Here is a 25308-nt window from a genome sequence, read left to right as displayed (position 1 = left end):
TTCAGCTTTCTCACTACTGTAAATGCCGGAGACACGCTTGTTATCCACTTAAGGGAATCTGATTCGATTTGTGAGGTAATGGTGCTTCAGTCGCCGAGGCCAGCCTCGACAATGGGCACGGTTGTGTATGTGTGAAGGGGACATGGGGAAAATGATCAATGTCCACCGTACACATGGGATAGGAATGAGATAGGAATCGAATCAATCAAGGATCAGGTTTGGGATTGTAGTGACTATTCTGAGGTTTGAGACACTTGATTTTTTTCTCTCTCTCTCTCTCAACATGGCTACTGGCACCTGCTACAACAATCGAGGCAGTGTTTGAGGTTACTGGTGGAGAAGAGGTCACAGGTTCACTTTCCATTTGCACAGTTATTCCTGACACGCGAACGTTTCGCAGAGTATACAAGAAAGAAATTCCCAATTCACGAATATCAAAGCAGATGTTGCTCGGTGCATTTGATTGTGCCTGTTTTTGACAGTTTGCTTCATTATGTTTCACAACGTTTGAACAACAGAATAATATTTCTAGTTTCTGCTTCCTTGCAAAAGATATAAACCTCCTCACGTCATTATCTTCACGAGAACATTCAAACCATTAAAATGGCAACACGCACAGCCCATTTCTCTCGTTCTTTCTCAGTCAAACTTTTCCGAATTCTTTCACAAACATAATTTGTGTCTGATAATCAAATCCAACAAATACTCCACTATGCTCTGCTGGGAAGCGCATATGTTGTTTTTCCGGCACTTAGTATAGAATATGCATCTGATTCATGCAGTCAAGTGCACATTACTGCAACTGTGTAGCATGTCACAGTGTTGCTCTAATCACAACAACATCCCTCAAAATACAAACTATTGATCCTGCTTTTTACAGGACATATTGTATATTCCCAATCATGTTTGTAATGGAAATCACAAATTCTCCTTTAAAAGATGAAACACAAACTTTAGAATACACACACACACACACACACTCAATGCTACATCTTTCAAATCATGATTTCCTCAGCCTCTATTTGTGAGATGCATGTGATCGTGGTGTGATTTACCTCTTGAGTTCAAAGGTGTTTTTCGTCAGTCCCAATGAACACGCTGCACTCACACTGCCATTGCAGCAGACACACTCGCAGGTGTTCCCTCTAAATGAAAAGCTCTTGCTTCACTCGGTTTCAGTCTTGCCCAAGTTCTCCTTTCACTTCAGAAAAATCCTACAACTTATGAAACACTGGGTGATGGTGACATTAACCAAGCTGTACAAATGATGGACAAAACCTAGCATACGAGGTTTGGATTCATTTCTGCAAAAATATTGTATTTTTCTTTTTTACAACATATTAAGAGTAGCAATGCTCAACTATCCTTTTTCCCCCATCTTGAATCTACAGAGATAAGATAGAAGTGGAACAAAAAGCCTTCACAGACACGCTCACTGTATTTTTGCTGAGCCTTCTAAACAGTAAATAGCTGTAACCACACACCCTAGATTGTGAAATGTGAGGGAAGATAAGAGTGGGATAGCAAAGCAATCACCAAATAGGCATTCCACGCTGGCTACTCACTTATTCTTGCTGCAAGTGCTTGCCTTTCATAAAGCACATGTATCTTGCACGCAAACAACTGCACACATAGTTGCACACATAGTTTCGATATCTGATTTGGTCCCGATTTCGCCTGGCCTGTAGCTGAGGTCGCTCCCCCCTACCTGTAGAAGTTGGATCTCTGTCAAGGTGGTCACTTTGACCAAGCAACAGCGACTCATGGCTCCCAGAGTGGCAGCGTCTCCCACCACAGTATATGGAAACTCTTCCAGAAGAACATGAACTGTCACGGCTTTAGCTGCGTCTCATCGAGAAGAAGAGGAAGAAGAGAGGTACTGCAGCCTCTTTCCTGAGCTTTTTGCAGAAATATCGGAAAGGAAGGCATGACACATCAGCTTATTTGGGAGCCGCACGGGCCACTTCCTGTGTATGTGTGTGTGTGTGTTGGTGCGTCTGTGCTTTTGGTCAGGGGAAAAGGCCTGACAGAGGCAGAAATACAGATGGCAGTTGGGGGGGATGGAGTGTGCATGTGTAGAGTTGTAATGAGTTGACAAAATGTGAGTTCCTGCTTGTGGATCGCCACACTTTCCTTCCTGCAGCACATCCAGCCCAGCTCAGCACATTCTCCCAGGTTATCTTCATGACACCCACTTCCCTTGGACAGCTTTTCAACCATCAAGCTATACAGTCACAGATTCAAATGGGGGAAATGCACCGAAATGTAATCTGTGCATGTGTGCAAATATACGAAAACACCGAGATGTGCACTCACTCACAGCTGTTATCATGTCCCAGTCACTGGCAGACCACAACAAAGGGCAACGTAGGCCTTCCCGGAATGCCTCTCAGAGAATCCCTGGACACAGCAAAACTGAACGGGGTCATTGCAAATCCTCCCTGTAGTCCCAAACTTTACATAATAAAAAAACCATCAGCCAAATCAGATGCCTAAAATGTATTCAATACAAGAGGGTGGAGTCTTAAAATGCCAGGGTTAGCAAAAACAAATCAAGACAGTCGAGACATTTCTGTTAAAGCAAATGCTCGTTTTGTTTTACTTGCACCACATTTACCTGCAAAAGTGTATGCAGTACAGCTAACGATGCCAACACAGAACACTGCTCTGTTTCTATCACACCTGTACCTGGCCTTATTCCCTGATTTTTAGATTTTAGCTCGCTGTGTCCAAATCATTTTGCTGCTATTTGAAGGACAACATGACACATGTTCAGCTGGTCTTCCTGTCTGCTGTGTCTTGACAAGAGAGAGGGTGTGTGTGTGTGTGTGTGTCCGTGTATCTCTTGCTGCATGCACATCCCTGTGTTTTGTATTCTTACAACTTCACCATTACCCACGTGTATATTTTGTCTGCCTCTTGTTTATTTGATGTCCGCTGCGCATTCTATCACATCTACAGCCAAATTCCTGGCTGGCCATTTTTGCCTCATCTTTGGGGCAAGCTACAAGTGGTGCTCACCTTTGTTAGTCCCCCTGCGTGGCATGTTTTAAACATCAGGGACTTCCTGTAAGAGTTGGCCTGCTTCTGAGACAACACTTCAAAGTGCAGCTCCCACATCTGAGGACTGTTTTATCCTGCTAGAAAAGGAATGCATAATGGACACGGCACCACTGCACTTTTAATGATTCTCATATGAATTAAATATTACAGCCATTTTAACTGGATTACATGTGAAACTGTGCATGAGAGAGGAGAGAGAGAAAGAGTGTGTGTGTGTGTACTTGTTACCTTGATGAAATATTGAATTTATGAAAATGGTCTGCCTTGACATTGGTGTAAAAATAGATCAAAATTCGTAGATCTTACTGATTTACCTTTTAGAATTTTTTTTCCAAAACACACTTTATTCTTTAGTCCTATCAGAGATTTTAAATGTATGTCCTACATCTAAAAAGACAATTTGCAAAAAAAAAAAAAAATACAAACAATATAATATATTTAAATTGTAAATCTTTCAATCCATGGCTGCAAATGTGATGTCGACAAGGGATAGAACTGTATGAAAAGTGTGTCATTGCTTAGAAAACATGTTTGTTTTGTAGCAAGTAGTAGTCTGAATGCCAAAGTTGTGTTTCCAAAAAAGATAGTGAAGTGTAGACACCTTAATTAACGTACTAAAGTACACTAACAAACTATTTCTACTTTGTAACTGACCCGTTTTTGTCCAATTTAACAAACAACAAACATTACGTTGCATTCCAAAAGTTTCGGTCAACAGAAAGCTGAGTGAGAGCGGGAGGACACAGAGGAAGAGGAGGACTCAGTGCAGCTGTTCCTCTCCGTCAGTGCAGAGGAGACGCAATTAGTCGAAACGGAATAATATAATTTTTTGCTGTTAAATCAGGAGAACCTGAGAGATCGTATTGCTCTTCTACACGTATATGCGTGCACACAGTCCCTCACGGAGACACACACACACACAAACACTCATGAAGGTTACATGTTCTTGGACGTCCTGTTGACAGATTGACAGCTCGTGGTGCTATATGTTCAGCATGCTACCTAAACTAGTGGGTGTGTTTATGTGTGTATCGCTTCTCTAAACTCTCTGGTTCACTGACGTGCAATACTCTGCATACAGTTTGCTCAATTTCTGCAAATGTGAACACACTCCGTCAATTACAGCTTGAATCACTTGTATTCTAATTGCCAATCAAAATTGTTCTTTCTGACATGTTCTCGTTATTGGGTTGTTACCTGCGTCCAAGCTTTCAAATACAATCATGCCATGACATGCGAGGCTAAATGCTCGTTAGCTAACGCCAAGCTAATGAAGTTAACATTAGACGATAACATCTAAACATGTTGCATGATTTAGACTGGTTCTTTGAGCAAATTTTTTTTTTTTGTAATCCTATTGCTGTTAAATTTCATGTCATTTGTTCAACTTAAGTTAAAATATAAAATCACCAAAATTTGGATTCACAGTGGTAAAGGACTTCTACAAGTAAACAAACAAATGCAAATGGAACCTAATCTTTAACCGTCCAAGCCAGAGTCACAAAGCTGCTGAGCAGTACAGAGCAGAGGATTGTGGGTAAACCGCTATGTGGTGGTTGTGGTCCTGAAAGGGGCACCTCATCCCTGACCCTCACTGTCCATTGAGCTAGAACAGGATAGACCGGTGCTTAGCGTTGCCTCTCTGAATGATGTCAGAAAGCTGTACCGTAGACAACTTTAATCTCTCACTTTGGCAGACGGTGAAAAGGAGCCCCTGGTGGGCTCCAACTATAACTGTGAAGGTGAAGTCTTATTAAAATTATGCACATGATTGATTGCGAGACGGTCCCAGCTCACCAAAGTAAAGGCCTTTCAAGCATGGGCAACAGCCTAAAGACAAAGCGCTCACTGCACTGAGAAAGACATCGAAAGGAGCTAATGAACTTCTGTAGATGGGATCATTTCAGAAATATTTGTGTGATTATTTAAAGAAGAATGTGATTTATTTTTGCTTTCAGTGTGTCCTGGAATTTTCACATTTAACAAACATCAGCAATTCTATGATAACTTTAAAAAGAGGAGATATAACCGCATCTAAGACAATAAAAACGGGTCACAAGTCAGGTTGTGCCTGAAACACCAGGAAATGCCACAGTGGAGTGATTTAGAAATATATTTCAATTAACTTAAAAATAAGTCAGAAAAAGTTGAAATTACTAATCTTGTTGGTCACCATCAAACTCAGCAAGCTAAACAAAGAACAGACAATAAGGTAAAGCAAAGAAGACCAGAGCCAACACAAGATCCAGTGTTTTGACTGATGATTGAATGATTCAAGTCAGTAACATGTCAGTGGTGCACTGTGTGGGATGGATGCTTCTAGTCTGTCAGTCAGAGCAACTAAAGCCTTTGCAGTCAAAAATGTCGGGTCTGTCTCTGTTACGATATGATTCATATGCATACAGAGCAGCAGGTGGCAATGTGGTCACTCCTCTCGCCTGTGAAAGTTGTTTAAATCATGCATGAAGATCATTCACTCGCCTTCATTGTACTATTTTGACGATGCATTGTGGGCTAAGTTCACTTCATTAATAGTTCTCACCAGACGTTTGGATCCAGCCATAGAATGGCCATTGGCTATTTATCCTTTACTTTGAACTGTTTCAACCATTTCTTCATTACTTTTTCGCAAGCAATTTCAAATGTCTGTGCATTACTTTATGCGAACTACTCTAACCACGTATTCATTACTTTAAGTTTTTAAGTTGGTTTAAGTTCCCTTTAATGAACAGTTGAGATTGATCTGCTTGTCGTGCACTCTCAAACGCAACATGTAAGTGTTAAGGCGTTACACCTGACTCAATAAATATTTCAGAATCAAATCATAATCAAAAAAAATGAAATTGAATTGAGCTACTCCACAATCACTGGGGATTCATGAGAATCCCTTTATTACAGTATACAGCTAGTAGTGCCTGGAAACTTAGTGTTTACATTTCCGTAGAACTTATCTTTGTAGAAATCTTAAAGAGAAGTCGAAAGAAAAAATATATTTTTTTAGATTCAACTGAATAGAGTGTAGCTCAACATCTCAAATATTTCAATGCAGCTCCCCTGACCTTTGAAGCTCGACAAGAGAAAGCTGCTCCCCCGGACCTACACAAAGTGCATTTGTGGGCCACATTTGCAAGTCACTGTTCAAAAGGCTTTTGGTGGAGATGTATTGAGTACTCCTCCTCCGTTAACTTGATTGTGGGAAATTAAGTAATGCAATCGCTGTTTAATGAGAACGAAGCAGAACATTAAATCAACTTTGACCTTACCAGAACTAGTCATACATTGCTTAGTGCCAAGGACAAAGATCCGTTTGTTTGCTCTGTTTGGCTATCTTTGTGCCTCTGCCGTTTGAATGAGTAAGTTGCTGTGACGAACGGAGGAGTGCCTCTGCTCCTCATCACACCCACGCATTAGAGGAAGATCAAATGACAGGGGAGTGAGAGGTAAAGGCTTTAATCAAGCATCCAGATCGTGACATTACATCACAGTTAATATGTATTCGCTGGAATCTCTCTATATTATCCTAAACTTTACCTCCAAATGAGTAAATGTAACAGCGTGTAGTCTTTTACTTTAGGACATGTTGAAACTTAAACTTTATGAAGATGCATCTCCATCCTGCCACAATCTGTACAATATAGCACATCAATCAATTTATTTTTACTTTTTGTTAATAAATGGCTAATAATATACTTTTTTAAATGTATTTATCTTCCGTTTCCTTTATTGAATCATGCTGCTCCACCAGTCGCCCCTCTCTCATTTCCAGTCGGATAAATTGGGTAATTAGCTGTGCCTGAGTTCAATTTATTTTCTCCGTCATTTAGTCACTGCCAGTTCCAAGTGTGTGGATTTGTCTGCGACTGCCAAGTCCTCCCGTGTAGACGACCACGCGCCTCCTCTGATGCACATGCCAGCCGCTTTTTTTCACCAAATAAGCTCCACCAAAACTAAACGGCTGCACCAATCAACTTGTCCCGCTCAAGCCTTATACACGTGGGACTGGGATGACCTGAAGCCAGAGTTTGGCCTGCATGTTTGGTTCAAACCTCCAACCAAGATGAAGCAACTATCACCTACACGTTCATAAAGGAAAGTGTCTTCATCTGACAAGTCAACTACCAGCCCTGCCTTTCCCTAAACTTCGTGTTTAAATTGCTAAACCTTACAGCAGGATGCCAACCCAGAATATTGAGAAGACCGTCCATATTGGACGATTCAGCGTTCCACTATTTACGTCCAATGTCAGCGTCTGGCAGAATCATTAGAGATGCAAGACACAAACCGTCTGGTGTCAAAAGTCCTGTGCTTTGAATGCTCATCCGTCCACCCCTATCTCCTCCCTCAGTGTTATGCTTCTCTTTTAAAGAATCCACTCCAGGCCTCTTATGAGCCCCCAACAAATACTCTGCTTTTAACAATAATCTGTCCGATTTCTTTTCTTTTATGCCTTTTTGGGTTGTCCATGCGTCCGTACGGTCCATTCTTTTCAATGCAATATGTCAAACCTGGTCTCAAGGAGGAAGTGAGTCGATTTTGGAGATCAAGAGTCAAGTCACTGAGACCTAACATCCGTTCCATTCTCGTGATATCTCGGGAACGCCTTGAGCAAATTTCCTCAAATTTGGCACAAAAGGTCCACTTGAAGTCAAAGATGAACTGATTTAGATTTTGGAGTTCAAAGATCAAGTCCACTGTGACCTTTGGACAGACATGGATGTAACTGCTAACTTCACTGGTTGGGCAGAGGTATACAACCAAGGTGGTAATTCTAGTTTTCTGGAAGTACCACGACCACAGTTAAAATTGCATCTGCGCATTCTTCCTCATTGGAACAATCCAGAATTTATGAATATGCAATAACATGCATAAAAAGTTTCACTGCAGACGACTTCAATTCCATTTCTAAAAGGTGTATTTCTAATTATATCTAGCGCAGATGTTTCTGACTAAAACCTCTCTGCACACTGCTCACTCTCTTCTGCTCCCACCAGCGTCAATGTTCAAGCATGCGTTGCATTTATCCTACTTATGTGTTGCTAATGCATGCATGAACCAAAACTAATGTTGCCTTTTTTTTCCCCGCCGTCTGTGAAGTTTTTACAATCAAAGATCTCATCAGCGAACCAGAAATGGCCGTGAAACGTTGTAATTAAAAGTGTGCCCAGTTTACAACAGTGCAAATGCATTAGGGGTTAAAGGAACATGCTCGTGGTTGTACATATGTGTCAGTCCATTACATTCAAGCTGTCTATACTTTACATTGCAGCTGGCCATTTTCTCAAGCATACCATGCGTTTTTTCAGATTGATTTGCTGCCTTCTAAACTGCCATTGGTCTCAGTTCATTTCATTATGTTATAGAAATCATCTTACACACATTTAGGTAAACATGGGTAATCCATCTCACAGTACATCTGTCATTATCTGTCCATTGATGTCAAAGCTATATCACTTTATGGGGTAATGTGGTTGCAAATATCTGCATAAAGACGTTCATTTGTGCAAAAAAATGTTTGTCTTATGTTTAAGATTTTGTCATAACAAACTGTTGCATTTGAGTGTAATGCACTGAAATGTTAGATGTTAGAGAAACATCCTTGAACACACCACCTAAGCAAGAATTTTCAAAATACAGCTGGTCCATCCTCTCATCTTCAGTGTGATGATAATGCAATGTGTAATGTAGTAGCCTATTGTCCCTCATTGTTTGTGTTTAGCACTCTGAACTATCCAGAGGTCATGAGTGCATTCGGACTTAAAGCAAGTCCCGCCAAAGTACATCATCTTGATCTGCTCGTCCACTTGTTTTCCCCTTTCACTCGCTCTCTCCCTCTATCAGTCTCTCTCTCCATCTGTGGTTATGTTAATGATCTGATGTGCAGGCAGAGAAGGTACCTGTGCGAGGCTAACGTGAGACGACACCAATCGTTTCATCACAATGGGGAGCCACGAAGACCAAAAGACTCACTTAAAAGGCGTATTTCAGGGTATTAATTGCTTGACATGGCTCACCCAGGTATGGGAACACTTTGGTGTGGCACAGAAAAAAAATGGCTGTGCTGAGGTTGGCTGAAATATTTCAGAGTGAAACAAGTAGAGAGGTATTTCTGACAAAAGCATGTGTGCCGAGAGCAGAGAAAGTTAGTGTAATTGAGTTAAGCACCCCTGCTGCCCCTCTCTCTCTTTCATCGTGTGTCTCGTTCTGTGCGTGAGTGGGAGTCGTTTCACATGACCTGGAGTTTTTGCCCCAAAACTGCACTTATTGGTGAAATTAAAAGACAAAAGAATGAGAGCCACAGACAGGTTGAATACAGATTAAAGGAATTAAACAGACAAATGGGGAGAAAAGTGACGGAAGGTGGAGGAGAATGAAACATTACGACACCTAGTCCCACTACCTGGTATCATATCGGGATTAAACAGGTTAATCGTCAATACAAAGAAGAGAATGTTCATGACAGGTGTAAAAATAAGAACTCTAGCAAAGCCAAGGAAAAGACAGAATATGTAGTGTCTCATGTTTGCTGTTGTAAGAAAATACTGTAGAACTTTGTACTGCATTAAGAGTGAACAAAAACAATATTTAATGTTTTGCCACAAATTAAAAGAAATCCCACAAAGCATCACTGTCACAAACAATATTTGTCCAAAAAAACCTTTCATAAGCTGAGAAAAGCATTCCCGTTTCAGCTGTGTGACAATGCATTTCCCAGATAATCCATTTGATTTGTGACACATTCAAAATTTCACATCCCATAATCACCGAGAGGTTTTTATCAGACAAGAAAAAAGTTCACATTTTTGTCATTGTAGCGCATCATTATTATCACTTAATTTTCAAGAGACAGTTTGTCTGCAACACCTATAGCATTTCTTTCCTCCTTGCGTCATCAATCTGTGTCTCTGCTATGTTTTAATCAACATGTATTGCTATCAAACTTGTCGTGCAGTGCTGTGGTTTGAGCATGCCATCAGCGATTTCAGTGTTCAATTATTTCAAGTGAGTCTAATGCCATTTAGTTTGGATTTAGAATTTCATTTGAAGTCGTGGAAACCCAGTCTGCAATATTTGAAAAATGAGAAGATTTTGCTCCATTCAACACTGTACATTCAATTATCATCTTCACTTACCTGTCCGTACCAGTTATATTCCAACATCGTGACGATGAAAACTGTACTTGTATGCTCTTAAACAACCCCAAAAAATGGAAGCAATCCCGGCCTGTTGCTCTCCTCTCAACACAACTATACTACTTCTCCCTTTGTGGGATTGATGTCGTCAGGACTTTGGGGGGGCCAGGCGTAAGCTAAGCCATCAAACACACACACGCACACATTTATGTACACATGCACAGGCAAGACACACACACTCTCACCCTGACTCTCCTGTTGAATTGTGGCACTCCCCAGGGCTAACGACCTGTTTATAATGAACCTGAACCCATTATTTTGAGTCAATGAATTGAAAGAAATAGGGCAAAGAATGAAAGCCACAGGGCCAATTAACGGCATTCTTTGATGTATTACCCTTGCTCGCCACTCAACCAGACCACTCTGCGCCTTTTTGTCTTTATTCCCTCTGTTCATTAATTATTCTGAGCGGGGTCAGGGTTTGTGTGGCTAATTGTGCAGACCGTCTCTCTTTGAGGATGGCAAAAGATTCGCCCAACGCTGACACTCCCCCTGACTGTGCCCAGTCACCTTGAATTATGCCAATTATTCCAATTCTTTGATTTTTTTCCCCCTCCCTGTCTCTGTTCTATCATTGCACTAAGCTGTGTGGCCCCCCCCCCCTTCCTTTTTTTTTACTTTTCAGAGTTCAGTCTCCATCACTGGACAATCTCACTCACTCACACGCACATACACACACACACACACACACAAACTCGAGGATCTTTGGTGTATGTGGACTCAGGTTCAGGTCTTCCTCAGGCTATCACTCACATCGAAGATACTAAAACCATTACAATCGCATTATTAGAAAGTATTAACCCATTACAAGCTCTTATAAAAACAACTGTTTTAACAGTGTACACAGTATTAACAAAGTGAAGTTTGTTAATTGTGTAAAGGAACATTTCTTATGTATATCAATCTCCTCATCCAACTGTCTTCAAAAAAGTAAATAAGTGTATTTCCCAAAATGTCAAACTATGCCTTTCACAATAAAAGTTTTGATATTTAAAAAACATACTGTTTTTAACATGGGTCTTCAAACTGTATGAAGTCTCGGTTGCAAAGTTCCCATAAGTGCTGAAAGGGGTTTGTGTGTGTGTGTCTGGATTTTTCACAGTCTGAGCCACTTTTAACGGACCATTGGAAACGCATTACTTCAATTAGGATGAAGATGAACTGTAGTGGTTCGCATCACTGTTTGAACGGTTTTAGGAAACACATTGCACTTGTCTTTGATATGGAAATATAGCTAGCTGCGCAGTCCGCCTCAGAGGAAAAACATTCAGACATTTACACAGGATTCCACAAAGATACAGGAAACTAAGGCAACGCCATTCTACAAATGATATCAGATGTAATCGGATTAGGAAAAGTATATGAAGGCAATCCTTTAACATGATTAGGGGAAATTTTTCAGGCAGTGTATAATTAAGTTACTCTAAATCATGACTATGGTGAGTTACATCACAAATGTCTTGTTTTTGGAGGCAGATTACACAGCAAAAAAAGACAGGAAATATGAATCCTAGTCAAACTGTTATGGTTTCTTGTCTGAATTAACATTATTTGATTTAGGGGTAATTTTATTGATTGAAATCGAAGTATCATTGGTATCCTTCCCTGATTCAGGAAAATGACTTTTACTGAAAAGTGAAATATAATGTAACCTATTAAAGTCAACATTTTTTGTTTTGTTTCATCTGAAAAATGTTGCTCTATGGCTCCTATGGAGTTTTTTTTACCTGCCAGTTACTGTAAAATGCCAACTGCGTTCTAGGACATGAGAAAGTTTGACCGTATTTCTCAGACCTTTTTTCTGTCTTAATTAATGTTTCTGAAAAACATTAATCTAGTAATAAATGTGCACCCGATGAAGATTGATGGTAATTAATATTTGAATTATGACAGCTATCAGGCTAGACTTCTAGCTGTATCGCACATTATATCGTCCTGATTCGTAAAACAGTATCTTCCCTCAGCAATGTGTAAATACAAGACACATTCATGTAAACGGTTCTTATTCCACAAACCTCGTGATAAACGAGAATACTTCCAACCATCGAGGAATCAGTAATATGCAATCATAAAACTATTCGTAATCTTTAAACTTACATCTGTGACTCTGAAACTCCAGATAACATCTACTCTTTCACTTCCTGTTCGATGTCAACTGTCCTCCGTCACATCACTGAAAGCCGATGCTAACCTTTTGTCTCCAAAGCCCTTTTGGATGTGTTTTCTTCAAAGGGAGTCTGGTGTAGCACCTCTGGCTATGGGCAGCCCTGAAAGGTTATGTCCTCAGGCCACGTCTGTGTCCACTGACGCCACTGGCTAAACACTGTGTCGCACTCTGACCTCCTAAATTTGGTGTGTGTACTTCAAACACAATGCGATATGTTCGGAAATGTGTTTATTCACATTCTTGTCGAGAGGTTTGGTATTTGAAAGCCATAGATGATCTCTCCCTCCACTTTTTTTAAACGTTGGTCTTCAAACTGCAGTCTTGTTTGCACAGTTCCCATAAATGCTGAAACACAGTCCGAGCCACTTGTAACGGGCCGTTTGATACGCATTACTTAGTTTAGAATGAAAAGGGGGCGCCTCACTATTTCTAAAGGGGGCTAGTCTGTGGTTTCCTACTGTCTTTTGGCTTGAGGTCGTATCACAGTAGACCATATCTTGTGGTTGATTTCCTACCGGGGGAGGTGTTGGTGCAGGTGTGCATCCTGGTATAAATAATGGGAAAGTAAGTGCTGCTTTGGCTTAATTTGACCAAATCCTTTATTTAATATCCTCTTTGTTCTATTATTGTTTGCTGCAATGCGACTATGTAGTCACTGCGACTGTATCTGTGCGTACGGCACATGGCCACTCAAACTCGCACATATCTCTTCGTTTCGATGAAGTACCCAAGGATACACACTGGATTTCCTCATATAAGTATCACAAACATACACATACAGGCACACACACAAACACACTAGGCGTTCCCGAATACCAATTATGTTGTTCTTGGTCCCCCCTCTGAGCTTATCTAGCCTCCTGGGAGACCTCCAGCCCACTCCCTCCTTCTTCCTTAAGCACAGATCCCCAAACCCAGTGGGAAGTCATGGTCCCAACGCACACAGTCCCTGCTCACTCGCTCCCTGATGCACACTGTCCACTTCCCCAGCCACACACTAACACGACTACTCTCGACACATTGTACCTTTTTTTCTGCCCCCTTTTGAATCCTATTAGTGCGTGAACTTAGTTTAACTGAAAAAGACTGTCGACTTCACTCAATTAGGCCTAATAGGATTAGGTTGCTGGTATGGGCTCTGAGGTTTAAATAGGAATGGAATTTTGGCAGACACCTGCTCCATCTTTTGCATTAATCTTATAAAGGCTGTGTAGTATGCAGGGGCCCCTGTGATGCCCAGGGTTGAACGGTTGGATGAAGGGCTCTGGGTTTTAGTCTTGATGGCATCAGGGGAAGTGTGGACCAGTGGTGAAAGAGGGCATCGGTGAGTCAAACGGTTGAACGTACAGTCGGTAGTTTCAGCTCAACAGCCAAAATGCATGACTGTTGACCAAGGCACTAAATCTAGTTAAGTACCCACAGTTATGACGTTGTGCAAAAGTAACACTGGACATTGATTTTGGGATGTTTAATACTTTGTTTATCGATTTTCAAATGGTGATATTGTCATATCACTGGAGTGGTTATTTTTGTGAGAACCACAGAATGGCGACTCTTTTCTAGATAAATTATCTTGCTGATCACCTCACTTCAATTTAAGACACTCCCAGTTACACTTCATATTAATATATATTATATATATTAAGATACCAACATCGAATCTGATCAATTTAAGAATTTCAGTTTTAGGAGTACATGGTGAAGTACAGGAGGCTACAGCTGGTAATTGAACGTGTCGGATACATTTGATGAATATTTCATAGATTATACTGCACATGTCATTTCCAGGTTGTAGTTACAGGAGGTGAACCTTACTTAGGCTGCCACTAAAAGGTGTAGAGGTGTTGCCTTCTCAGCCAACAAAAGCTGATGAAACAAACAAGCAAATGTTGAAAGGTAAAAAGATTCAATGAGGGATTTGGATTCGATAAGTGGATTTTATTGGATTTATTTTTATATGTTACGATGTATAAATATCGGAGACTTATGTTCTTCCTAAGGCTTGTTAAGACTTTCGGCTGACCGAAATAGTGTGAATGCTACGCAAGCTTCCATTTTTTGCTTGTCGTTAACACAAGCAGCTACAGCCATTCTGTCATCTTTAAAATCTCTGTAAAACTGTGAAAAATTCCTGAAGGGCCGCAGTTAAACCACAAACCCATTCTCGTGATGTTTGGGATTGTGGTCGAGGGGAAGGAAGTCGTAAATGTAAAGAGATGGGGATAGATAAGAGTGGGAGTATAGCGTAGAGGGCTTGATGAGGCCCATGCTGTTAAGATAATTACTAACAGTCATTGTTTCTTAAATGGCCTTTTATCATGTCACTGATCGCTTTACTGCGTGATCTTATCCGGAACCTAATCACTTCACCATCCACCTTTGTGAAGTAAAACGAAACATTTTGAAACATTCTTTTCGGATTTTAGCTTCGTATGTATGTAGATGTTGATTGGTATCGGAATTAAGAATCAGGTTGTCAAAATTATCAAAATAAAGGATTTGCTTGCATAAGAGTAATGTATACAATTTCAGCATCACAAAAATAGAACATTAACCATCAAAGTTAAAGAATACACGCAAAACATAATCGCTTAGGCCCAGACAAAAGCATAAGGAAGGCGGGTAAAGAACTAAAAACATCAATTGGTGCAATCGTGTTTTCAATATACACCTGTACGAATCAATTATGGGCCACAGACACACTCTTGAGGAGAAGGATGTACAGCATGAGCTACATTTTCCCATCAACTGATGAGGTCAGCCCAGGTCAAAACATTAGCCCTCACTGACTGTCTCTGCCATTCAAAAAGGGAAAGATGTAGATAAAGAAGTTCAGACGGACAACAGCCCTCGCCATTCATTTGATACTTTCCAGAGATGTAAAATCCTGTGTTATAGTACAACTGTCCCCTAGAAAGTAAGCATATATAGGACTAAAATGTTTTCCCAATTACATTGGGGTGTCGGACGTAAATGCTGGCTGGATCATGTTCAGAAGTGATGTTATTTTTCAGTGAAGAAAGCGCACCAAAGTTGCAGCCAGATGATTGAGGTAGATAGTGCGCAGCGTTGGGCAACTTAATCAGGAAGTGAACAATATAGTTGTTACAAGTAGATATTGTATTGCAAGATCAGAAAACAAAAGAAATGTCAGTGAACATTGCACATTAGCAACAATATTTTTGCCACTTGGCAGATACGTTAATGAACATTTCCTTATTGTGTTGAAAAGGAAAGGTTATCCGGTCAGCATTGCGCTTCCTTCAAAATGTATTTGCTGTTGCAAATGACTTGTACTCAGGCCGCATCCTCCAGTTCTGCCGAGTGAAGCCGACGCAAAAGTGTCTTAAAACTTGCATTCTATCTACTGTCCAGCAGGGGGCGACTCTTTCGGTTGCAAAAAGAAATCTGATTGTTTGGAAATCTATAAGAAAATGACCAAACTTCTCACTTGATTTATTCCCTCAGAATACATTGCAAACATCATCCACCTCTGCACAGTTATTATTTAAGACGTGCATGGCCGTTTTGAACCCACTTCCTGACAGGAAGTTGAATCAACCAATCAGGTTGGCCACACAATGCGTTGGTGAGAATTGACCCATCACAGCGTAAATAAGCAGAGATTTTTGTGTATCGTCGCAACAGTTATACAACTGCAACAAAAACAATTTTGTTCCTAAATTAAAACATATTTACTTGCCAACTACCATTATTAGCAGTAAGAAAGCATTAATCAATGTGTATGTTTCCACAAATGACCTAGAGTTTAGACAATCCTCTTCGTTACTAATCACCGTTCTTCCCAGGGGTGTCGTACCAAGTCTCATACCAACACCTCACAATGTCTTTCCCGGAGGTCCCTCCATGTGTCTGGATGCTGTGAATAGCTATCTTGGTGGCCTTGAAACCCCCCCACCGCCCCACCTTGAGGGATTATGATATGTTTTATCCAGAATTGGCCCTGTGTTTTTGTTCCGAGTGTCAAGTATGGAGACAGTCTCAAGGCCTGATCTCTCTTGTTGTAAGAACAATCGGCATATGAGGAGGTCAAGGGTGAGCTGCAGGGGTGACGGTGTGTGTGTGTGTACGTTTGTGTTGGCGATATGGAGTTATATTCAGTGTGAGACACGAAAGAACTGAACGTGAAACATTTAGAAAGCCATTCTGTCTAATCCGATTAGCGTTTTAGATAACCCTGCCTCATCAGAAGGGGTCAAGGGAAAAACCTCTGTGGAAAATCTCTCCAAAACAGAACCATTTCATCACGATCATAAAAAAAGAGAGACGCCATTGCTGTCATAGGCAACATCGAAAGTTGGCCGGAATGGTGTCTAAATGTTCTTTTGTTGAGCAAATAAATTATATTTTCATTGCTGCTGATCCAAAATAAGATATTTAAATGTGTATTAGGCTATAGCGCGATACAGCCATAGAATAAATAACGCATACAAACATTATCCGGTAACATAGAAGCCATTAATGTTAATTTACACACAATGTTTCCTTTACACACGTTAATGGGATGCCATGCCAACAACTGAGAAAATAACTTTCTTTCACAGTGCGTTACCTATGTATAGTTGTGCTTGTGTAAGGGTGAAGAAAAACAAGCGAGACCATTGTCCCTCGAGGCATGAATTTCTCAGGTCACATAGAAAACACAATTTAAGTCTGAGGCTTCATTTGATTAGCTAATTTAATTTACAGTACGCTGTGTAAATCAGTCTGCTAGTTGAACATGCAGAGAGGGTCAAACAAGCAGGTTTAGTGCAGTTGGGCTGTAAAAATGGCCCAAAACTATTAGCTGCGGTTTAATATATATATATATATATATATATATATATATATATATATATATATATATATATATATATATATATATATATATATATATATATATATATATATATATATATATATAATGTGTAAGGGTCTCTCTACTTTGACCACCCTGCATTTTGGGCTCACCAATCTGAAAAATGGTTAACATGCCTACAGATTTTTATTTTAGGGGACTGAACAACACAAGAAGATGACCTCAACCTGAACCTTGATGAACTGTTATACCATCTATGGGATGAACTGTTATACCGTATATGGGATTTGTGGTTGCCGGTCTTAGCATGTGTGTTTGCCATTGACACATTCAATGTTTCCAGCACATTGTTCCGTCTATCTGAATCATTACACGGGACTTCTGTCCGTCTTTATCCCTCTATTCATGCATCCGTGCACCCAGTCCAGCGGGCAAACAGCTGCCCAGGCAGCCCAGGCGCTCAGCCAGTCCAGATGGGTGGTCCAAACCAATCTGCTTTGGCCTGCTAGTGTCCCTGCCGCCCTGACACCCTCCTCTTTTTCTGGGCTGTCTCCCTGTCTCACGCATTCCTCTCAATTCGGTGGGAAAAAAAATGGAAAAATGAAGTGTGTTAAACAAACCACTGCCTTTTTCTTTGCCACGGTGTGAATTGTTGAAATTTTCACTTTGGCTTTATTCACCACCCAACAACACGCAATATTTGCTCAAATATGAACTAAATGTACATTTTAAGGAAATTAATAGGACATAGTTTAATGTTCAACTTTGAAAAACAGCTACATGTTAGCAAATGATCAACTCAGTCCATCATTTTTTTCTCAATGGCTTCATGCAGGCATTGCTGCTCGTTTCATTTGGAGAATGTATCGACTCACAAACACACAAATGCATTTGCTCATTCACACAAACGCACACATCAAACACCGGAGCAACTTTAGCACATGAAAGGCCTCCTACGGAAGAGAGAAAACATACTGCAACAATGCTTTGAAGTCTATCAGTCAACCATCTAATGTAGGGATGTTTTCTGTTCCTCCTCCTCTGATAGTCTGATTCATATCTCCCTTCCAGGAATTCCCTCCCTAAAGCCTAAGAGACGACTACTGCCGATCTGGAAGTCATTTGGCTCCTTTCACAACAGCCCAGACGTATCCTAAACATCCAAAATTCAGTCTCACTTTTGCATCAAAGCAGCAAAATAGATCCGGTTGTTTTTTTTCATGTCCTAAATGAGGTCTGCAATCTTGTGCAATCTAAAAAAAAATTGCATATATGCAAGAGCACATGAATGCACACAGTATGCATGCGTCGAATGGCATACAGTAATTGCAGTAGCCAGTTATGGCTCAGTGATCTGTCAGCACATTGTGTGGGGGTTTTCAGTTGCCTGGACAATGGTCCTACGATCCCCAGAGACTGAATTCCAAAAGAAATGCCCCCTAAAACACAGGGTTCATTCAAATGTTTAGCGACGTGTGTGAACAACAGCAATAGAGTCGCAATCAGGCTCGTATGTATCCAACCGCAGATTGTTACACACAAAAGTGTTGCTGCTAGAAGCACCATTTCAGGAGACTCGCATCTAAAAGAGATCTTCACTGTAACAGCCCTGTTTCATGAACCTTTTTTTATTTAAAGGCCTCTAAACGTCTGTGATGAGTGGACAACAATGTGTCATTGATGTTGTTTGCGTGGAAGAGAAGGTTCACCTGCGTAGTCCCGCTGTGTTTATGGCCTGGCTGGGTGTCATGTTTATGATAGCTGATGCATTTGATGGAGCTCTGTAATTATACATTTATTTAACCCTACGGTTCAGTAATTATATGCCTGTGGTGATATATAGGCTGTTAGGGGTGTTTGAATAAGAAAAACTCACAATGATGGTGGATCATTAAAAGCAAATAGTTTGAATGCATGTGTGAATGCAATGTAAAGAGATTGGGAAGAACAAAGGGGGAGTAATGCACGTAAAGAAAAGAAAGCCACGGGAGCTGCGTAACAGCTATTCAGAGATCAGTTGAAGTATAGAGAATGGTAAGATAGGGGTACATACTGATCTTTATATATAGACTTTGTCAAGTCTTGGATTTCAACACATTATTATAATATGAAATTATTTGTGAATAAAACGCAAATGTCTCCAGACTGCATTATAATCCATCTAATAGTATTAAAATATTTCAATGTGCACGTCTCCCTCAGGATAAACTGGTGTTTTCATAACTTTGCATCGAGTGCTATAATTATGTCCAAATTGAAATGTTGTTGTTTACTTTGGTTTGGTTGGTTTATGACCAAATACCTGCAACAGTGATGACATTCCCATCATTACAACCCCAGCTGTGCTTCCTGTTTAGTGCTAATTAGCAAATGTTAGCAAGCTGACATTCCGAGATGTTGAACACAGTAAACATTACATGTTAACATTGTCATTGTGAGCATTGTTAGCGTTAGCTCAGAGCACTTCTGCACATCATCACCAAGCTGCTAGCATGGCTGTAGACTCTTAGTCGTGTTGATACATAACTGAGTCACGAAAGGTTTGGTTCTCATTCATGTACATTTTGCCGTGGCTACCTACCTTCCATGTGTTTTGCAATTGGCACCAAACAGGAATTTGCGCTCTGGTGTAGGGTCCACCACGATGAACGGTGCCGCTGGGCCGAGGCGGGAAGAACTGAGGCCAGCTGTGTGGATGTGGTTCAGAATCGTAGAAACCCTGTCCGTCATCTCTCTGACGAATCGCCCGCTGGTTGTCTGGGCCTGACAACGACTGGAACATTTCTGACAATCCGAAACTGAATCTGGGCAACAACAAAACAAAACAGCAGTCAGTCAGTAAATGAATCAATAATGGAATGACACTGTTGTGACATATTTAACATCAGTGGATTCCCAAAGAAGTACGTTGGCTTCAGAATCTTTTTCTTTTTTCAACTTCCTGTTCAGGGAACCACAATGTCTGCTATCGGATTTGGAAACTGTATTTCTGATAGCTGTGTTCCCTTTCAGCGATGTCATTGTTCTGGAAATCACCCAATTGAATTGCTCTCAAATGTATAGTCCAGTGACAGTAGTATTTCCGCTCGGTTTATTTGTGGTATTAAGACATGACGACTCATTGGATTGAATTCTATAAAATGTTACTGTTTAAATCATTGAGTGAGTGAATGGACAAAATGGACTGTGCGTGTGTTCAACATAAAAGATGAGAAAAGTCTAAGATGAGAGATAAGAATGGAAAATAGATACAGATGTAACAGTTTCATCGCACGCATCGCATGCAGTGCTTTGCTGGGTGCTTTTAATTAACTCAAGGAATTCAGACTATCTTCCAGTTATTTTTCTAGCCGACCAAAGATGCATGAAGATGTCTAGCATTGAGCATCGCTGGTGCCATGATACAGATTTAAACACACCACTTAATTTCTTTTTTTGAAATAAAGGTGACGGGCCACAGCTTGACCGCACTGGAGAAACTTGCCCAGATGTGGCGAAGATGGGGGAGGATACTCAATAGCTGATGGTCCCAGGGGGGAGCCAAGTGCACAAGCATGAAAGAAAGTAAGTACTTCATATCTAAATTACAATATCTGAGTGCAAATTAGCTGTCAGTGCCACCAGAGTACTAATGGAGAATACATGCAAAATAGGATACTCGTACGTTTGCTACAATGCAGAACTGATTGAACACAAAGAGAATGTGTGTGGTTATAATCTCCGAGTCTAGCTTCTCTTCTCCCTCCTTATGTGGGAAGTTAATTGGCAAAGCACACGGCCTGGCTGTCCAAGCGCTGTGCAAACTGTGTTTAATTGCCTTTAGCCTGTCGCCAACATTGCAGAATACCTTTGCTGCAGAACTTGCCAGGCAGTTCTAGGCACTGTGTAAAACTGTGTTGATGACGTGGGCATGAGAAAACAGGTTTTTGTAAATGTAGAGAAAGGCTTTTGTCCACCGAGCTGCATTCCTCCAAGAATGATCATTTGGCGCAAGTGGATGGTTTGTGTGGGTTTTAGAGTCTTTGTCTGTGGTTTGTGTGCTCCTCTGTCAGCCCATGAGCAAGGCATCTTTCTTCAGTAACAATGATCTGGCACTGAAGAGTGTTTTATGGGTATGAGAATGCCACTCAACTCGGTTTTTGTCACCCAGTTACTCCTGCCCCAATGCTTGCTCATGAAGTGTGGATTGAGGTCAAACATGCACAGGGTCAGAGATGAAAACTGTACCTGCAAGGAATTATATTTGGATGTCGTACATTTGAATATGCCAGTCCATAATGAACTGAACCATTGACTTTAAAATGATTATTTTATTAAATGCATCAATAGAGGCTCTTAAAATGGAAATCCTTCGTGGCTCCTTGTGTTTCAGCAAGCTGTATCGCAAATAATTAAAAGAATATTCATCATTTCTCAGTGGAATTTGAAATTGTGTCTTCTGTGGTAATGTAATTTAATCTATACCGGTACTCCGAAGTCAACATTTAGGATGTTGTTTCAGAAAGACAATATCAAGGCCTACATCTGGTTTAGAGTACATCCTGACCAGGAAACTGTCCCACAGAGTCTCAGGTGTCCTCTCCTCTACCTGAATAACTGACCTCAGCCAACATGGCTCATTGTTGATTGTCCGTTGAATTGCCACGTAACGTTATAAACAGTGTGACTGTGGTGTCCTAAAACTCATGATGCCACCACCCTGTGAGTCCCAGGTTGTTAACCCCTTGCTTGTTTGAGTTCGCGTCTTGGCTGCGTCTTGGCTGCAGGTGTGCCTCACGGTCTCTGTGATCTGACTTGTTTATTTGCCATCAGTAACAAAACTCTATCTAGATGGGTGACATATTATCGTAAAAAACTAACATCGGTTATTTACCATTTATAATTGAATCAGTTAGAATATAGCAGGCCTAACCAAGGAACTTTCTCGTTTGAAGAAACAGAGTTACAGATGTTTGTGCTGACACACTCTCCTCCTGCTCTCAATAGATGAACATGATCACACCTTATTGGGCTCACGGTGGCAGTGCTGAGAGCCAGACTGAAGTACCAATTGTGTCCATGACTCCTGTATCATAACACTTTGAAAATCCCACCAAGTTGTTGTCGAGTATCTGTCTGGTTCGGTTAGCAATCAAGAGGTTTGAGGTAACGCCTCAAATCAACAGAACAAGACAGCAGCTGCTCAATCACGGCAGCAGGGAGATCTTCTAACACTGGGCACTAAGCGCTACTTTCCAACAACATCAAAGCAATAGTCATGAACTTCTTTTTCAGCCACCTTCTTTTTGAGCGTTAATCAGGAAGTGAAACGTTGAAAGTTTCTCAGGGCTGGTTAAGTGTTTGCAGTATTTGTGCATCCTTGGGACATCCGTCCTGAAGGAGCAAGAACTCTGATCATGTAGCTTGGCTATGCTTGTTTTCTTTCGGAAAATCAGTAAGAGCGAAGTCAGTTGTCGAGAGATAGGTGTAATCTATTTTATGTTTACTTGGTCACAGTATTTGCTGACGACAGCAGAAAAATTGTTGTATTTTGTTTTTAGGTGTCCAACATTCAGTCTCATCGAATTGATGTCCTCTTATTTTGTCGACCATTATTTGGTTTGATAAATATTATTGAATCTGTCTGGCTATTTGTTGAAAAAGGAAAAAGATTTGCAATTTGCAAGTATATTCAATTTATTGCTTGAAAACCAAATTTTTGCATTGGATTTTTTGCAGCAATTATGCCCCACGCTGTTCGTTAGAAAAAAACGTCCACTTTATTCTTAATTTTTAAACAACTGTTGCATTTTAACACATCCAATAAGAATGTTTGACTGTCCGTCCGTGTTGCGCACTTACAAATCCTCACCCACCCACGTGGAGACAGGAAGTTTGGAGTATCATTGCTGAGGATTTTCTGAGTGTCTGTTTCACAGATGAGAAAACACACACACACACACACACACACACGACGTCTGCCTCATTAAAACCTTTCCCACAGATGTACTACTTTGTACAGCTCTCCACTCATCATCACCTCCAATCTGCTCAACCCTTGCCTCGCTTTGAGCTCCGCTATTTATTTTCATCTCTCTCTCTCTCCCTTCTTTCTCTCTATCTCTCTCGCTCTCCCTCCCATCTACAGTGGGCTTTGTTGCTGGGCTGTCATGTATTGAATCACCTATTTATTTGCTTTTTTCACCGCTAATTCTCTCTCATTGTCCCTCTCGGGCGTCCCATTGCGTCGGGAACAAGGCCGCCGCCAGAGGTTTGTTCCCTGTGCTCAAGATATGAGTCAGTGAGCCAAGATAATGATGAAGAGCTCAGACACACCGATCCAGCCTCTATCACTGATCACACCGGCGAAAAGTCTTCTTAACATACACCCGACACACACGGCCATTATTACGGAGTGTATTCAGTTTGTGTGAAGAGCTGAGGTCACCATTTAGAGTTGTGTTTTAAACCTGTGCGGTGTAAAAATGTGTATTTTAGTTCAAGAAAAGCATAAAGGGCTTCACTGGAGAGGCTCAGCGATAATGAACGTCTTCCATCATCACTGTATATAGGATTACAGATATTAACAGTGCATATTCACACGCGGAATTCTGAGTAGGACGACCGACTGCTTGTGGGTCAGTGGAAATAAGACGGCAGGCGTGACTGGGAAGAAGTCCAAGCCCTACAAACTAGAGGGGAGTTGCACAATATTTAAGACCTGCATGTGGATATCATATATTCCCTTACCAAACATAAAACTGGAGTGGAGTTGTAACATATTTAACACAAACAAATAAAAGATTTTGGACTTTTTATATTCCTTAAACGTTATTAATATCGAATGTAGATGCTCACAAGACAAACTTGCAGATGTTAATTCTGAGCATTTTACAGGCTGTGGCTTGCTAGATCTAATGAGTGTCCTGTCTACTGGTGCAAGCAAGTGCGAAATTCTACAGAGCAACTTTTTGCCTTTATTTGACATTCACAATGTTTTATAACAGACATTATGGCTTCTAACAATAAAGTGTATTTTCCTCACCCTATAACGTGAGTAAGCTTGCTGCAAAACATATCATTTGAATTGTAGGATACAACTCTGCATGCCCAATACATACACCTCTCAACTGTCACACAACTGTGCAGATTGCCAGCATGGCCAAACACAGGGGAGCTGTAATATCCTCGTATAAAATGAGACTGTGGAAGCAATAGAGGCAGCACGTGCATTGTCACATATAATTATATTCCATTCTATACGTATATGTGTCTACTTCATAAGTCAATCAGATCCATTTTGTGACTTCAAAGAGTGGTTTCAGGGAAGAGGCTGTAGACCGTGGGTGAACATTCACTTTCGCTTTTTGTCGGTCAAGGGTGTGCACCACCGCTGAGAGGAGGATGCCACGGTCTCGCTTTGAAGTCAGCCCTCAGAGCGGACTATGTTTACGTTCCTCCAGCCCGTTAGTCCCTCCAAACCACCTCTTCTTCTGTTCAAATGCTAAATAAATCAACAATTTACATCATTAAAATGATTATTATCAGCATTATTATTTTTGTGATTTAGTTATTATCATTGGTATATGATAATAATTATTGTTATTATTGTTGCTGTTATTATTATAAATATTGTCATTGTTATTATTCATAATAACAATAATACGTTTTGTTCATGGTTTTATTTATTTTATTTGTTGTTTGAGGGTTTAAAAAGCGCAGGTAAGTAGTTTTAAGGGAAGCTTAAACAATCATAGACAGGGCACACATCACTAAATGCACGAATGTAAATGAAATCCAAGTTGTCATTTCCAGATTGAACACAAGATGGCATCGTATACATCTGTTCAACTTCTCAAAGAAGACATTGTTCATACTTGTATTTCCCTCTTGAAACTGCAACTTACGCCCCTGCAAACTATAATTAAAAACAAAACTTTAAAAAGTCCTTCAACATTTGAGGAGGTGTGCGTATGTGTGTGTGTGTGTGTGTGTCATAAACTGTCCGTTTCCATGTGACATTACTGACAAGTCATGACTCAGACAAGACTGGCCTCTACAATTGCAAAACTCTCGGAGTACCCTGTGCA

At 40.6% G+C, this 25308-nt stretch overlaps 1 protein-coding gene across 1 annotated transcript in view; it reads right to left on the bottom strand.

Annotated features, from left to right (window-relative positions):
* tfec (transcription factor EC) overlaps positions 1-20021 on the bottom strand; it is a gene marked incomplete at its 5' end in the record, with an annotated part of 29882 nt that extends 9861 nt beyond the window's left edge. The window contains one exon of the mRNA XM_079294995.1: positions 19821-20021. Coding sequence (XP_079151121.1) covers positions 19821-20021 — 201 coding nt within the window. The remainder of the gene's footprint in view (positions 1-19820) is intronic.
* Positions 20022-25308: the final 5287 nt, after the last annotated feature.

The sequence above is a fragment of the Melanostigma gelatinosum genome, assembly GCF_949748355.1.
Source record: "Melanostigma gelatinosum genome assembly, chromosome: 22".
Lineage (NCBI taxonomy): Eukaryota > Metazoa > Chordata > Actinopteri > Perciformes > Zoarcidae > Melanostigma > Melanostigma gelatinosum.
The sequence above is the reverse complement of the archived record's forward strand: the minus strand, read 5'-3'. Positions and strand labels throughout refer to the sequence as shown.